The following is a 15,206-nucleotide window of genomic DNA, read 5'->3' on the forward strand; positions in this document are numbered from 1 at the left end:
GTCCACTCATATATTTTAATTTTTTTTTTAATGGTTAAAGAAGTGACTATTAATTAATTTGTATTTTTTGTTATTTTTTCTTAATAGTTAAGGGTATATGTTTAAAAATTTCTTAAAAGAAAAAGAGAAAAAAAAGGAAACAACTATTTGCACTTGAAGTGCACATTTGATGTGTACTCTAATATTGTCGCCTTCTAGTGAAGTTGACACGCAGATGAAAGTTCTAAATAATTATCCTCCAGTTAATGTCAAAAAGCTTGTTATAGTATGTCGTGGCACTATCACAGAGATACATTTTTCTTGTAGAAGCAATTTGACCCAGCTGTTATTTAAAAAATAAAAAATAAAAACAAATTTAAAAAAGAAAAAAAAAACAAACAAACGGTCGGATCTTTGTCTGTCACCCATGCTATCGGGTCGGGTCGGGTCGGGCCCAAATCCAAATCGAATTGATCGGGTTATAGGCCTAGGTGGAGGTGGAGGTGGAGGTGATAGCGGTAATGGTGGTGGCCGTGATGGTGGTAGAGGAGGTGGTACGTGGTGATTGATCAGGAGTTTGTGTTCGTGGGTGCATGCATGGCTGCTAATTAAGATCAATTTGATGGCCATCTTTAGTAATATAAGTTTGGCTTGTCTGTAATTAGGTTACCCATGCAATGTCTGACGTTGGTGCTCATGTGCACGTGGTTTTTTTTTTATTTTTATCTTTTCGTGCTACATAAATTATTTTAGTTAATGTATTAAATTGGTCCTTTATTACGTACTGCTTGTATTAATTAAATAGTTAGTCTATTACTTTGATTTCTGTTCTTTGATAGATTATATTTTTACGATTAACTAAAACGCTAAAATTAAATTGCTGCAGAACATTTTTCCCGTTCCTTAATTTGTTTTCGCCGCTAGGAGACAGTAACAAAGCGTCTCAAAAGGTATATTACGGCAATTTCATTTTTTATGGCGATATTTGTTGCTGTAAATAGTCATATGTTTTCCTGTAAAAAGTTTACAACCATGTTTAAATGTGGTCGTAAATAATTATTGTAGTAAAAAGAATCGCTGAACATATGTGATTAAGTATGTCGCCACAAATAAGTACGTGTGATTAAAAAAATTATTTGTTTTGCCGCAAATAGGTATTTGCGGGAATTCTTGCACAAATAACTAATTGTTTGGTCACAAAAAATTAAAAGTTATGTCGCTGCGAAGAAGTATTAATTATGATTAAAAAAATTATTTGTTCTGTCGCAAATACCTATTTGTTGCCATTCAAACAAATGAGAGTTCCCAATTGTCGTAACCAGGCTGGGGCGAACAGGTTTCCATCGTTTGTGTCTTCTAGTTGGAAAATAGGGTGGATCGAAACGTCATTTTAGTTGCGGCTATTTTAAAAATGCTAGGACTCACTTGTGAAATTATCACTTATCCCAAAATTTTAAGCTTATTATAAGAAGAGGTAGATTTTATATATTATCTTAGATCGTAATGCTCCACCTGATCACTTGTGGGCCAAACTTTCTCTCAATGAGTAGGTCTAACAAGTAAAATATTTAATTAAATGAGATAGAATATAGAGTCAGGGTTCGAACTTAGGACCTCTGCTCTGATACTATGTAAAATTACCACTTATCCCAAAAACTTAAACTTATAAAAAGAGGTAGATTTTATTATTTTATATCTTAACGTCACTTATGTATATACTATTGCTAAATGATTAATTAATTTCTAAGGTAGTTTTCTGACTTTGGGTCATTGGGTGTATGTCATTTATATTTTTAACCTTAAATTATGACAATATTTGGTCGGAAGTTTTACTTAATTCCGACCTGACCCGTGTTTTTTTTGGCCGAAAAAAATAATTCCGAACTCATGTAATTGTGTCCGGCCGAATTTCCATCCGGACCTGCTTCCGATTTCACTTCTGTATTTATTTTTATTTTCAATCAAATTTTAACGACGTTGATTAACACATATATTTTAATCAATTCAAAATATAATCGAAAATTTTCCCATTTTTAAAACGTTTTTAATCGGGTTGCTTATTTTGGGTTCGGATCGAGTTGGCCACGTGGCTTTGTTAATGTGCACTCGTGAGATACCCAGTTGAATATTTTCCTAGTTTTTCTGAGCAACAGGTTGCTATATCTATTAGTAATTTAGTGTATGATATTTTCATCCTAAGAAAGAAAGAAAGAAAGGACTTTTCTAGCCCGACTTGGTGCCGATTAAAAACTCCATATGCGCGTATCGTGAGAAGTGAGAATACCAGCATGACTTGCACGTAAACAACCAGTCGATGTTTTTATTTGAACGTCTGCAGAAAGAGAATCCTTGCTTCATAAAATGAACTCTGAAAAATTCAAAGCAGACCAGCTTTTCATGTCTCCGAACAGCACCCTCTCTTTAAGCGTTGGTCAAATATTTCCACAGAGAGAATGTTTGAAGCTTTCAATTATAAACTTCTATTTCGAAAGTCAGATCATTACGATTCCTCCCTTCAGTACATATAAAAGGAAGGCTAGCTACGAGGAATTCATATCCTTGACGTTGATTAATTTAATTTGCTAGGAAGATGGATAATACACCCTTTATAATTATCCCGGCCGTTTTTGGGTCGATGATCTTGATACTTATGATTCTTGGTTTCTTGTGTGGAGGACGTGGAGGTTCTGGGAAAACGGGGTCTGGTAATGGTCCTTTTGGAGGTGGTGGTTTTGTTGGTAGAGGCGGAGGTAGACGCGGACAAGACATGGGTGGCGGTGATGATGGTGGTGATGATGATGATGGTGCTGGGGCGCTTGAAGCTGGCTGGGGATCAGGAGGAGATGTTGGTGGAGGTGGAGGTTGGGGAGGAGGAGGAGGGGATTTTGGAGGTGGTGGAGGAGGAGGGGGAGATTCTGGTGGCGGCGGTGGAGGTGGTGGAGGAGGAGGAGGAGGAGGGGGAGATTCTGGCGGCGGTGGTGGAGGTGGAGGAGGAGGTGGTGGTGGCGGCTGTTGACACAAAAGATGTTTCAGATTCTGACCAAATGGTGGCCATAGTGATCATAAAACTACTACCATTATGGGTCATTTGTAAAGACCTTTTGTTTCTGCCTTCTGGATCTAGAGATCATTAGAAGTTCAGCCCATGTAATTAATTATATCCCTTTGCTGATCTTTTTGTTTTTTCTTTTCTTTTCTATGTACTTTTCCAGTAAAAATGCCAGCATTCTTTGATTGTAGTTTTATAAGATTTATTTATTTTTTATCCCAAGGGAAATTTGAAAGATTTTGGTTGCTGTATTTTTCAAAATACTGAATTTGATTTTCCAGTATTAATTTCTGGCCACTTCATGATCAAAATAACATTTGGAATCCTGAATGGTAACTAGCTAGCTAGGTGATAGTTTGATCCTCTTGTGTGTGGGTGTGGCTTATTGCATGACCAATTCAAGATCGAGCTCCTGAAAAGCAAAATGCAATTCAACGCCAACTTTTCCCACCACCGTCGTAACAAAAGTTTGCAATTGCGACGATTTTTTCCTCCGCTATATGGTCCTAAATTGCTGCAAGAAACAAAGATATGGAACCACCGCCTTAATTTAAATTGCAATTTGATGTTAAAAGACAGCGGCGAGTTGAAAATCGTTGCAATTAATGAATTATTGAATAAATTATTTATTTATTTATTTTAAAGAAGAGAATGATACCTCAATTTTATTGATAACCCTCATAATTTATGATAGAAGAATACCTTATACAAAAAGAAACTCGGGGCTTACTTTCCAAAATCTCAAAACTAAACTCCTAAAAATTACCTGAAAACTATTAAAATAATAATAGGTTCATAATCAGAAATCTAAAAACAAAAGCAAAAACAAAAAGAGAAACAACTAATGCCTGAACTTTGGGATATTGGCACGATCCAAATTAGCAACAAGACCAACCATATGTTTAGGAAGTTGTAAAATAGAAAAGAAACGTACCGTATTACCATGCGTATCGAATGAGGCAAGACAATTAGCTAAAGCAGTACATTTGACTGATGAAAAACTTATGAGTTTCAACCCACAATTTTGCACATCGTCAAAACTAATTACTAAATTATTTGGTAATTACTCGAAATTAAATGGAAGGTCATGCTTCATCTAAAATATTTTGTTAATAATTTCATTAATATTAAAGCAAATCTCGGATTAAAATGAATAATAATTTATTGCTAATAATTTATATTATTTTGAGAAATAACTTCTTGATCAGGATCATCTGAAATTCACATACTTATATCATGAATCAAATACTTGTTAATGACAATGGATAATTTTGTAGTTTTGCTTTCTTTTATTACTTAGTTGACAATTGATTTGAACATAAGATCACATTCTGCCTTTTTATCAGTTTTGACACGCATCAAGCTCGCTTTTTTTTTTTTTAAGAGAAGAGAATAGGTCACATGTCTAAGAATGATCCCTTCCGGCCAGTTTATTAAAAAATCATCGTTTATGGCAAAAAAAAACCGTGATAACAACCAATCCAACCAATAACTATGCATCAAGCTAGCTCGCTTGATAGATATAAGCTTTTTTTCTGCATGTTGAATTATATATGATTATAATTCTTGTTTTGCAGCATATAAGTATAACGGTATGTTATTAATAAGTGTTAGACAGAAATGGTTTTAAATGGTTTTCTGAATTTTCATCTTATTTCATTGGTAATGTGGCAGTGTATATTTATACACTTTTACAAGAGGAATAATTTTGTTACAAAAGATTCCTAATAATAACATAAAGGTAAAAAGTCTATATTCTAGAGTATTCCAAGAGACTAAGGTATTGTGCTAATACGTCCCCTCGAGTCCAGTGGGGTGTCAACTACATTGAGACTCGTACGGAAAAGAATAAAATTATTTGAAACTAAAAGTTTAGTAAAAACATCAGCTAGTTGATCTTTTGAGCTGCAATGAGAAACTTTGAGAGTATTTGCAGCAACCCGATCTCTAACAAAGTGATAGTCGACTTCCATGTGCTTTGTTCGCGAGTGGTAGACTGGATTTGCTGTAAGAAAGGTTGCTCCAATGTTGTCACACAAAAGAGTAGGTGGCTGTGGCAAGAAAATACCAAGTTCACGGAGAAGTGTTTGTAACCAAATCAATTCAGCGGCAGTAGAGGCCAAGAATTTGTACTCAGCTTCAGTACTGGATCTAGCAACTGTTTTCTGCTTCTTGGAGCTCCAGGAGATCAAGTGCTCTCCAAGGAAAATGCAAAATCCACCAGTTGAATGTCTGTCATCCGGACACCCTGCCCAGTCAGCATCGGTGTAGGCTTGTAGGTTGAGTTTGGAAGACTTCTTAAAACTCAAACCAAAATTCAGAGTACCCTTTAGATATCTAAGGATCCTTTTGACAGCAGTCTAATGAGAAAGTTTAGGACAATGCATGAACTGACATACTTTATTTACAGCAAAGGCAATGTTAGGACGTGTCAATGACAGATATTGTAACCCTCCTACAACACTTCTGAACAAAGTGGAATCATCAAATTGTGGTGAGTCATATTGAGACAGCTTAAGAGAAGCTGCCATAGGTGATGCTATGGCCTTGGCTGAAAGCATATTGCTTTGAGCCAATAGATCTTTGATGTATTTACGTTGTGACAAAAACAGGCCAATATTAGTGTAATCAACCTCAAGACCAAGATAGTAAGATAGTTTACTAAGATCTTTAACAGGAAAAACAGTAGCCAAATCCGAAATGAGAGAATTAATAGCTCACGACTGTGAAGAGGTGATAACCATGTCATCAACATAAATCAGCAAGTAAATGATCAGATCACCACGAGTTAAGATAAATAATGAAAGATCTGCCTTTGAAGCAGAAAAACCGTAGTCCAAAAGCCAGGTACTGAGTTGGGCAAACCAGGCACGTGGAGCCTGCTTGAGACCATAGATTGCCTTATTTAACTTACAGACATAGTTAGGGTAATTAGAATTGATAAACCCTTGAGGCTGCTGCATATAAACTGTGTCAGTCAAAGTGCCATGTAAAAAGGCATTTTGAATATCAATTTGGCGCAGAGGCCATGCTTGACTAACAGTTAGAGACAGAATCAAACGGATGGTGGTTGCCTTAACAACAGGACTAAAAGTTTCATTATAGTCCAAACCCGATTGTTGGTGGTAGCCCTTGGCTACCAACCGAGCCTTTCTTCGAGCAAAAGATCCATTAGAGTTAAGTTTAGTTCTATAAACCCATCGGCATCCAAGAATATTAAAGGTTGGGAGAGGGGGTACCAACGTCCAAGTGTTATTTTGAATCAAAGCATTATACTCAAGAGACATAGCATCATACCAGTCAGGAAATTTGGAGGCAGTTGAGAAGCTGGAAGGTTCATCTGAAACGGCCACCGTGATGTTGAGACAAGTCCGTCGTGGGTAATGTATCGTGCCATCCGTGAGATTCCGTGGACAAGAGGAGTTGGTTTGACTCCGTGTGATGATAGGGGACCTGAGAGGAACAAGAGATGTAGAAGAAACTTGATTTTGTAAGGGAAGAGTGGAAGTCGAAGAGTTCGTGTGAGAGGAAGGAGAGTTGAAGGGATGAGTGTTGGCGGCAGAGGAAGATGAGAGTGGAATGCGAAGAGAATTAGGGTTCGGAGTATTGAAAGGGGATGGGCTAAGAGGATGGGCTGGGCTAGGGCCAAGAATGGATTGTTGAAAGAGAGGGAGAGACACTTGAGTTTGGGTCAGACTTGATGGAGTGGAGCTAGGTTTCGGTTTGGAGAAGGGAAAGGAGCCCTCATCAAAGGTTACATCTCTAGAGATGTAAAGTCTATTTGTGTTGGGCTCAAAACATTTATAGCCTTTATGGGAAGTGCTGTACCCTAAAAATATACAAGAAACAGAGCGAAAATTGAGTTTATGTTTGTTATAGGTCCTTAAGTTGGGCCAGCACTCACACCCAAAGACTTTCAAGGAGAAGTAATTAGGATCTTTATTATACACCATAAAATGAGGAGATTTGTTTTTGAGTGATTTGGATGGAAGCATATTTATTAAATGGACCGAAGTTTCAAAGGCTTCTACCCAGTAAGTGGTGGGTAGAGAGGAATGGGCTAGTAGAGCAAGCCCAGTTTCGACAATATGCCGATGCTTACGCTCTACTAGTCCATTTTGTTGATGAGCATATGGACAAGAAATTCTGTGTAAAATGCCAAGTTGAGAGCATAAAGTAGCTATGGGCTTAAATTCAGCACCACCATCAGTTTGGAGAGTAATTAATTTACAATCAAAAAGAAGCTCAATGAAAGGTAAAAATCGAGAAAAGACTGTTTGAACATCTTATTTCAATTTTAATGGAAAAAACCATGTATAACGAGTATAATGGTCTACAAAAGAAACATAGTAACGAAAACCATTGTTCGAAATAACTGGAGATGGGCCCCAAAGATCTGCACTAATAATTTGCAAAGGCCTAGTGTAAATGGATCGACTCGGCCCATATGCTAGCTGATGGCTTTTCGCAAGAGGGCAGGCAGAGCACTTTCGGGAGGGTCTACTTGGAGAAAGTGGCAAACAATTGGCGTGCACGATGTTGGAGACGAGTTGAAGAGAGGGGTGTCAGAGTCTTTGATGCCAAGTTGGAAGAGTGGTCCGTTCTCCGATGTTAAGAGAGGCAGCAATGGATTTTATTGAAGGAAAGGCATACAAGCCATTACGAGTTGGACATGTGAGGAGGGTTGTCCCCGTCTGAGAATCCTTCACAGAGAAATGAGTTGCATGAAACTCAAAAAAGCAAGAGTTATGGATGCAAAATTGTAAAATAGAAACTAGATTTTTAGAAATAGAAGGAACGTGAAGAAGATTTTTCAGAGTAAAGGAAAAAGAGTTAGAAGTAAGGGAGCTGTCACCAGTATGTTGGATGGGAAGGCACGATCCATCACCGACGTGAATTGTATCTGCACCAGAGTAGGGTTCACTGTGAAGGTTGAGGTTATTGAGATCATGCGTAATATGGTGAGTGGCTCCTGAATCTGGGTACCAAGTTGGGTCTGAAAAGGATGTGGAAGAGGCATGATTTGCAGTATGATTGGCAGAGAAAAAGGAAGGGGGTTCCATTTGATATGAGTGGTCGAATTTGTATCTGCACTGAAGTGCAATATGCCATTGTTTATTGCAAACTTGGCAGTGGGGTCTTTGGCCACCATGTGTTTGAGAAAAGTTTCCTGAGGAGTTATATGAAGTGCGACCACCCCGGTTGTTGTTTTGAAATCTACCACCACGTCCTCGGCCTTGTCGGCCACCACGAAAATGACCTCTTCCTCTTTGATCTCGGCTATTGTAATTAACAGAAGACTCAATGGAAGATTTAGTAATGTTAGCAACATGAGAAAGTCTACTTTCTTGAATCAGTAGTAATTGATAGAGCTCATGTGATGTGAGAGGGTCAGATCTTGTGGTGACTGAGGTCACAAAAGCTTCATATGTTGGTCCAAGACCAGTGAGAAGATAGGTCACAAAATCCTTGTCTGGAAGAGGATTACCCGTTACTGCCAGTGTGTCAATTAGGTTTCTGACTTTTCCAAAATATTCTGTAATAGAAAGATCACCACGGGAAAGATTTGCAAGCTGAAATTTAACTTGGAACTCTTTGGCTTGTGAGTGAGATGCAAACATTGATTGCAAAGAGAGCCATAGCCCTTGTGCTGTGCTTGATGAGAGCACTTGACCAAGAATAGAATCGGAGAGGGAGGAGAACAAAACACTGAGCACCAGTTGATCTGTTCTCCGCCAGGTAAGGTAATTTGGGTTTGTTTTTGGCTGACTAGTGCCATCAACAGATAAAAATTGTTCAGGGCAAGAAATGGTTCCATCAATGTATCCATAGAGGTCTTGACCTCGAAGATATGCACAGAGTTGAACTTGCCAGAGCAAATAATTTTCTGTAGTTAGTTTTGTAGTAACTATGTGTGAAAAAGAAGAAAGTATGGAAGAGGGAGGCTGGGAGGCTGGGACGGAGCCATGGATCACGAGACAGCTAATCGAGCTGCTCTGATACCATGTTAGATAGAAATGGTTTTCTGAATTTCCATCTTATTTCATTGGTAATGTGGCAGTGTATATTTATACACTTTTACAAGAGGAATAATTCTGTTACAAAAGATTCCCAATAATAACAGAAAGGTAAAAAGTCTATATTCTAGAGTATTCTAAAAGACTAAGGTATTGTGCTAATAATAAGAATTTTGCAATTTTAAAATGTGCAAGTTCTGTGCATATACTTCTTTGAAAAAAAAAAAAAAGTGGCTAAATTTGAGGAGTCCACGTGAAAAACTCATTTTTATTAACAACGATCAATTCCACTTATTTTAAAGGGAATGTACGAAATTTATGTACTCATAATTGTATCTAGCATTATATTCAAATTTCAAACAAAGAAAACAAAAATACTTCATCATCACAATTTTTTGAATTGATTAGGAAAATGATCAAATTCATAACCAGTCATACATATGTTAATGTCAGTCTTGACTCTTATATATGGTTTGGTTAAAAATTAAATAAAATATTATTATAATATAATTTTTATTTTTAAATTTGATAAAATTAAATTATTTATTATATTTAATGTTAGAGTTTAAAAAAATTATAATAATTATATAAAATGAGATGATTATTTTATAACCAAATGAACCTTATTCGTGAAAGCCACGTGATCATTAATTTGCTCGAGAGGTCAAAGAGACGCATGCAGCTTCTTAATTAATTTTATGCTTCGCGTGACGGCGTGACGTCCCTACCCTTCTGTATGAACGTCTCCTGAAAAAGAGAACTAATTTCAATTTCTTTGAAACTTAATTCGTTGAGAAAAGATCAACACGATTTGATCATTCAGCGTAAAATGACAGCAATTGATGACAACATATTGGCTTGCCCTGCGGATACTTCTGGAAGAGTTAAAAGATCTTTATCATGATAACGTCATCTTCTTTGTTAGTTGGATTAGAAATATAATTTAATAATTGAATATATATATATATATTTTTTATCAATTTAAGTTTTTTATAAAATGTTGATTTTACGATATCATAATATAAGATTTTTTGAGTTTGAATCGTCCTAATTCTACATTCCATTAAATTAAATAGTTAAATATTTCACGTGTCAATAGACTTATAAATTAAAATAGAGTCTAACTCACACGTGAAGAAGAGCATTAAAATATATAATACAAATAATAAAATTTACATCATTTTATTATTTTAAATTTTTGAAACAAGTGACGAATTTACAGATTGTATTCATTCTATTGAAGTTGCTCTCTAGGATATTGAACATGCATAAGCCGTATTGGTGACAGCGGCAATGGTACGTAATTACTCAACAAATACATAGAACGAACATTATTAACATCATCTGAAGTAAATGCAATTTGAGCCTTTTTCACCTCTTGGCTCACCTCCATTGTCAACATTAAACTTAACATATTCTTCACATTATAAGGAACATTAGTATTGGATTAATCACATTATTAGGAACAGTAAATCAGACCCACGGGTCATATTTGACGTGACCAAATTTATTTATTAGTTCTTCTAGGGGTAGACAATTTGGGGGACACCCTGCGCACCCCCTGCTGACATGGCTTTAGAAAAAAAAAAAGAAAAAAAGAGAGGAATTCAAAGAAAATTCTGAAAGGAATAGACCCACCACGTTTCACGAAGAAGCTTATGAGAATGGTTTCCTGCTCACAACGCACCAGTGCACCTACGTTTGGCCCGTCTCCTCTCAGAACTCCTTCGCACGTCTCTCTCGCGGGAAGAAAACCATAAAGAAGCTTCAACTTGCTTTCTCGCTAACGAACCAGTGCACCATTTCTCAAAACAGAAAAATCTGTTTCTCCCGCTGCCAGTCCTTGCCGTCCATCGTCGGAAGTGGTTGATTTTAAGCTTTATATTTTCTAGTCTTCAATTCTATTCTAACTTTCGTGCTTCTTGTGCATATATGATTATTGTTAAGATTGAAGTTTTTTATTTGTTATTCATGGTTTTCCCCTATTTTTACCTATATATATAGCTTATTCCAAACAAAGTCCCATTACAGGAACTTTTGAGTTCTCCTAATTCCTTTATTTTGGATGCTAAAATAATTTCCCCAAAAAAATGTATATATATAAACATGCTCATTTGATATTTCTCATTTTCAAGTTTGTATGTAAAATATAATATGTGTAGTTGAATGAATGGTTTTTGTACTTTGGTTCAGGTAAAAGTTTTGATTGTTCAGGTAAAAGTTTTGATTGGAGTCCTATTTGGGTTGAATATGGATCACATAGTTTTGATCTAATATCAATACAGATGCCCTTGTTCTAAATTACTGGAAAGAATTCTATAGTCCTATTACTACAAATATTTTGCTACATTCCAATTCTTGGATGCAATGAACATGTCCAATATGTTTGACTGCCGACTAGATGCTTAGATTTGGCTAATTATAGAACTCATGTCTCTTGGTTCCTTTAGGAGTTTTGCATCCATTTTTGGTCCAGGTTTTTTATTTTTATTTTTTTGTTCTAATGGATTTGAAATGACAAAGTAACAATTAATGTTTCAACTTCACCGGGATTTATTTCTATGCTCTATTTTCTTGTATCATGATTATATATTACTAATAAAATATATATGTATATTTTATATATTTCTATGTATTTGTATATAAAATCATATTGATGTAAATGACATTTGAAATATGGTGAATCCAGGTAATTTTTATTTTATATACTGATAACATAATTTTTGTAATAGAATTTAGATGGAGAAAGGGAAAGAGCACGCATCTCCGTTAACACCTCCTACCACAGATCCACTAACAAATTCATGAATCCAGGTATTCATAACCATGCTTAAAATTCAGTATAACTATTTCATTTTATGTCTACATTTATTACACAAGTTTTGGTTCACTCTTCAACTAATGGTTGGTTTATATGTTGGGTAATAGCAAGACCCTTTAATCCACAATTCTCAATACCTCATACCACAAGTCCAGCAACACAGGTAATCTGTTATATTATTTTTGAATTATTTATTTGTTTTATTAATATATTTATCTTAGGTCTTCAGTACATTATCATTATTCATTTAACCAAGGCCATGGTATCTCGATTTACCAGCACCTCCTACCACTGATCCATCAACCAATATAGCATCGCAGGTATTTTGAATATTAATTTTGAACTATTAAACTATTCTGTTAATGACTATATTTATTTTTGGTCTTCTGCACATTATCACTATTGTTTCATGTGTTAGGTGATACCGACACTATTTTATCCGAACTTCCAAAACTATATGCATGGTTTGCATGCACAAATGCCATATGTGTAGTTACCACCATTTATTTCTCGTCCTGATTCCAACCCAACGAAGCTGACTAGTCAGGTGATAGATTTGTTCTTTACGTAAATTGCTTATTTCTCACTGTGCTTATATTGATTTACACATGATTTTTAATTGTTGTAAACTACAGGAAAATATTGTGTCTCCATTTCACTCTTCAACTACTCCTTATGTTGGTATAAATTTTGCAAGTTCAAGCCATGTCGAAGAAATTCAGGACCCCACACCTGACTCTGGGGAAGCTGAGACTTTGTCTATGCCCTCTGTGCGTGATACTATTGAATCCAAAGATAACGAGGCGTCCAGGATACAAAATGCAGCGCCGACTGATGGTGGTAATAGTATTGAGGAGCCCAAGTTGGGGATGGTGTTTAGATCCGAAGAAGAGTTAGTTTCTTATTATAAGAAATATGGAAAACAATGTGGTTTCGGGGTAACGACGCAAAGGAGTAAGAGGGATGAGAATGGGAGTGTGAGATATGTTACGTTGGGTTGTGCTCGTGGTGGGAAGGCACGAAACCGAACCTCAAATGTCGCAAGGCCACGTCCAACATCAAAAGCAGAGTGTAAGGCGAAGATAAATGCTACATTTGTTGATGGGATGTTGAAAATATTAACAGTTCACAATACACACAACCATGGCCTATCCCCACAAAAATCAAGGTTTTTTCGCTGCGATAGAGAAGTGAGCGAATCAGCAAAGAGAGTGTTAGATATAAATGATCAAGCTGGCATCAGAATGAATAAGAGTTTTGCTGCTCTTGTGCAAAAAACTGGTGGGTTCGAGAACTTGCCGTTCCTAGAAAAAGACTGTCGTAATTATATCGACAAGGCACGTCACCTTCGACTTGGGAAAGGTGGCGCTGGAGCCCTTCGTGAGTATTTTGCGAGGATGCAATACAGGAATGACGGGTTTTTTGCAATGATGAATTTCGATGATGATGGCAGATTGATAAATGTTTTTTGGGCAGATGCACGAAGTAGGGCAGCTTACCAATATTTTGGTGATGTCGTCACATTTGACACCATATATTTGACAAACAGGTATGGGATGCCATTTGCACCATTTGTGGGTGTAAACCACCATGGTTAATCAATCCTTTTGGGAGCAGGATTGATCTCTAGTGAGGATACAGAAACGTTTACATGGTTGTTCCAAACTTGGTCGAATTGTATGGAAGGTAAAGTTCCGAATGTTATCATCACAGATCAAGATAGAGCAATGAAAAATGCCATTGCTATCGTCTTTCCAAACACCCGACATAGATTCTGCCTTTGGCACATATTGAAGAAAATACCTGAGAAGCTCGGTTCACATGGTGCATACAAAACTGGGTTGAAAAGTTAATTGTTAAAGTGTGTGTATGACTCTCAAACAATTGACGAATTTGAGAAATGTTGGGAAGTGTTAATTACGACATACAACTTGCAGGAGAATGCCTGGTTGCAGAGTTTATACATGGAGCGTACGTATTGGGCACCTGTATTCCTGAAAGATGTATTCTGGGCTAGAATGAGTACAACCCAACGAAGTGAGAGCATGAATGCTTTCTTTGATGGGTATGTTCATGCTAGGACAAATTTAAAAGAGTTTGTCGATTAATACGATAATGCGTTAAGGAAGAAGATTGAGAATAAAAATGGGACGGACTTCACTCATTTAATGTCACAATACCCGTGGTGTCAGTCAATCCACTTGAGAAGATATTTTAGGAATTGTATACGAACTCTAAATTTAGAGAAGTTCAGAAGGAGATAATGGGGATGCTCGGTTGTCTTCCAATTTTACACCAAAAGGATGGTGTAATTGCAATATATCATGTAGAAGATGAAGTTCGTGTTGATGGTTTCATCAAGGAGATTACTCATCACGTGTACTTTAATGAGACTACGTGCGAGGCCAAGTGTTCATGTGGATTGTTTGAGATGAGAGGGATCCTATGTACACATGTATTAGTCGTTTTCAAAATGAACCGTGTCCATGATGTGCCAGAGAAGTACATATTGGATCGATGGAGAAAGGACATAAAAAGAAGATACACTGTTATGAAAAGTAATTATGATGTAGCTGATACGAGGCCAGAAGTGAGCAGATATGCACATATAATCAAATTGTGTTACAACGTGGCAACAAATGCAGCATCATGTGATGACCATGCTGAGGATATGATTGCCAAGTTAACTGCAATGAACGAGGTCTACTGCACCAACAGGTCGTCACAACAAACTGGTTCTAACGTAGCAGTTACAATTGTTGATGCAAATACAGTTGGGAGTTCGAAGAAGGCACTCAGCCCCCATGTTGTGAGAGGTAAATGCAGACCACCATCTCTTTGGAAAAAATCAATGATTGAGAGAGTGCGCAAACCCACGATAAAAAAATCTGCTCAGAAGGGAAAACGTAAACAAGTAAACTCACTGTAACTTTGTAGTCTATGTATTAGCCATTTATCTTGTGTAATTGTTTGTTAGATGTAATAAGGTATTTCCTCCATTTCGTAGCAGCATGGAAGAGATAGCGAAGTTGTTGACACTTGCAGGAATTTATTTGGCCAAACATTTGTTAGGAATGAAGAGAATGCTCCCTTTCAGGTTACATACCTATTATTGCCTTTAAAATATATTGTATTATTATACTTGTTCAAATTATATGATTTATAATAGTTTTTAAAATAAATAAAAACTTTTTGTCTTGTTGAATTCAGAGATATTGATCACCAAACAAAAACTTTTCTTGTGGTGGCTGTTTAGGTTGATCACTTCGTGTGGCTCTTTTCTTATAGTCTATGTATTAGCCATTTATCATGTGTTAATTGTGTCCTACGGGTTACTTTT

At 36.5% G+C, this 15,206-nt stretch overlaps 1 protein-coding gene across 1 annotated transcript; it reads left to right on the plus strand.

Annotated features, from left to right (window-relative positions):
• The first annotated feature begins 14,129 nt into the window (after positions 1–14,129).
• LOC108990698 (protein FAR1-RELATED SEQUENCE 6-like) lies at positions 14,130–14,795 on the plus strand. The gene has a single exon (XM_018964736.2). The coding sequence runs from the start codon at positions 14,130–14,132 to the stop codon at positions 14,793–14,795; it is 666 nt and encodes a 221-aa protein (XP_018820281.2).
• Positions 14,796–15,206: the final 411 nt, after the last annotated feature.

The sequence above is a fragment of the Juglans regia genome, chromosome 4, assembly GCF_001411555.2.
Source record: "Juglans regia cultivar Chandler chromosome 4, Walnut 2.0, whole genome shotgun sequence".
Classification (NCBI taxonomy): domain Eukaryota; kingdom Viridiplantae; phylum Streptophyta; class Magnoliopsida; order Fagales; family Juglandaceae; genus Juglans; species Juglans regia.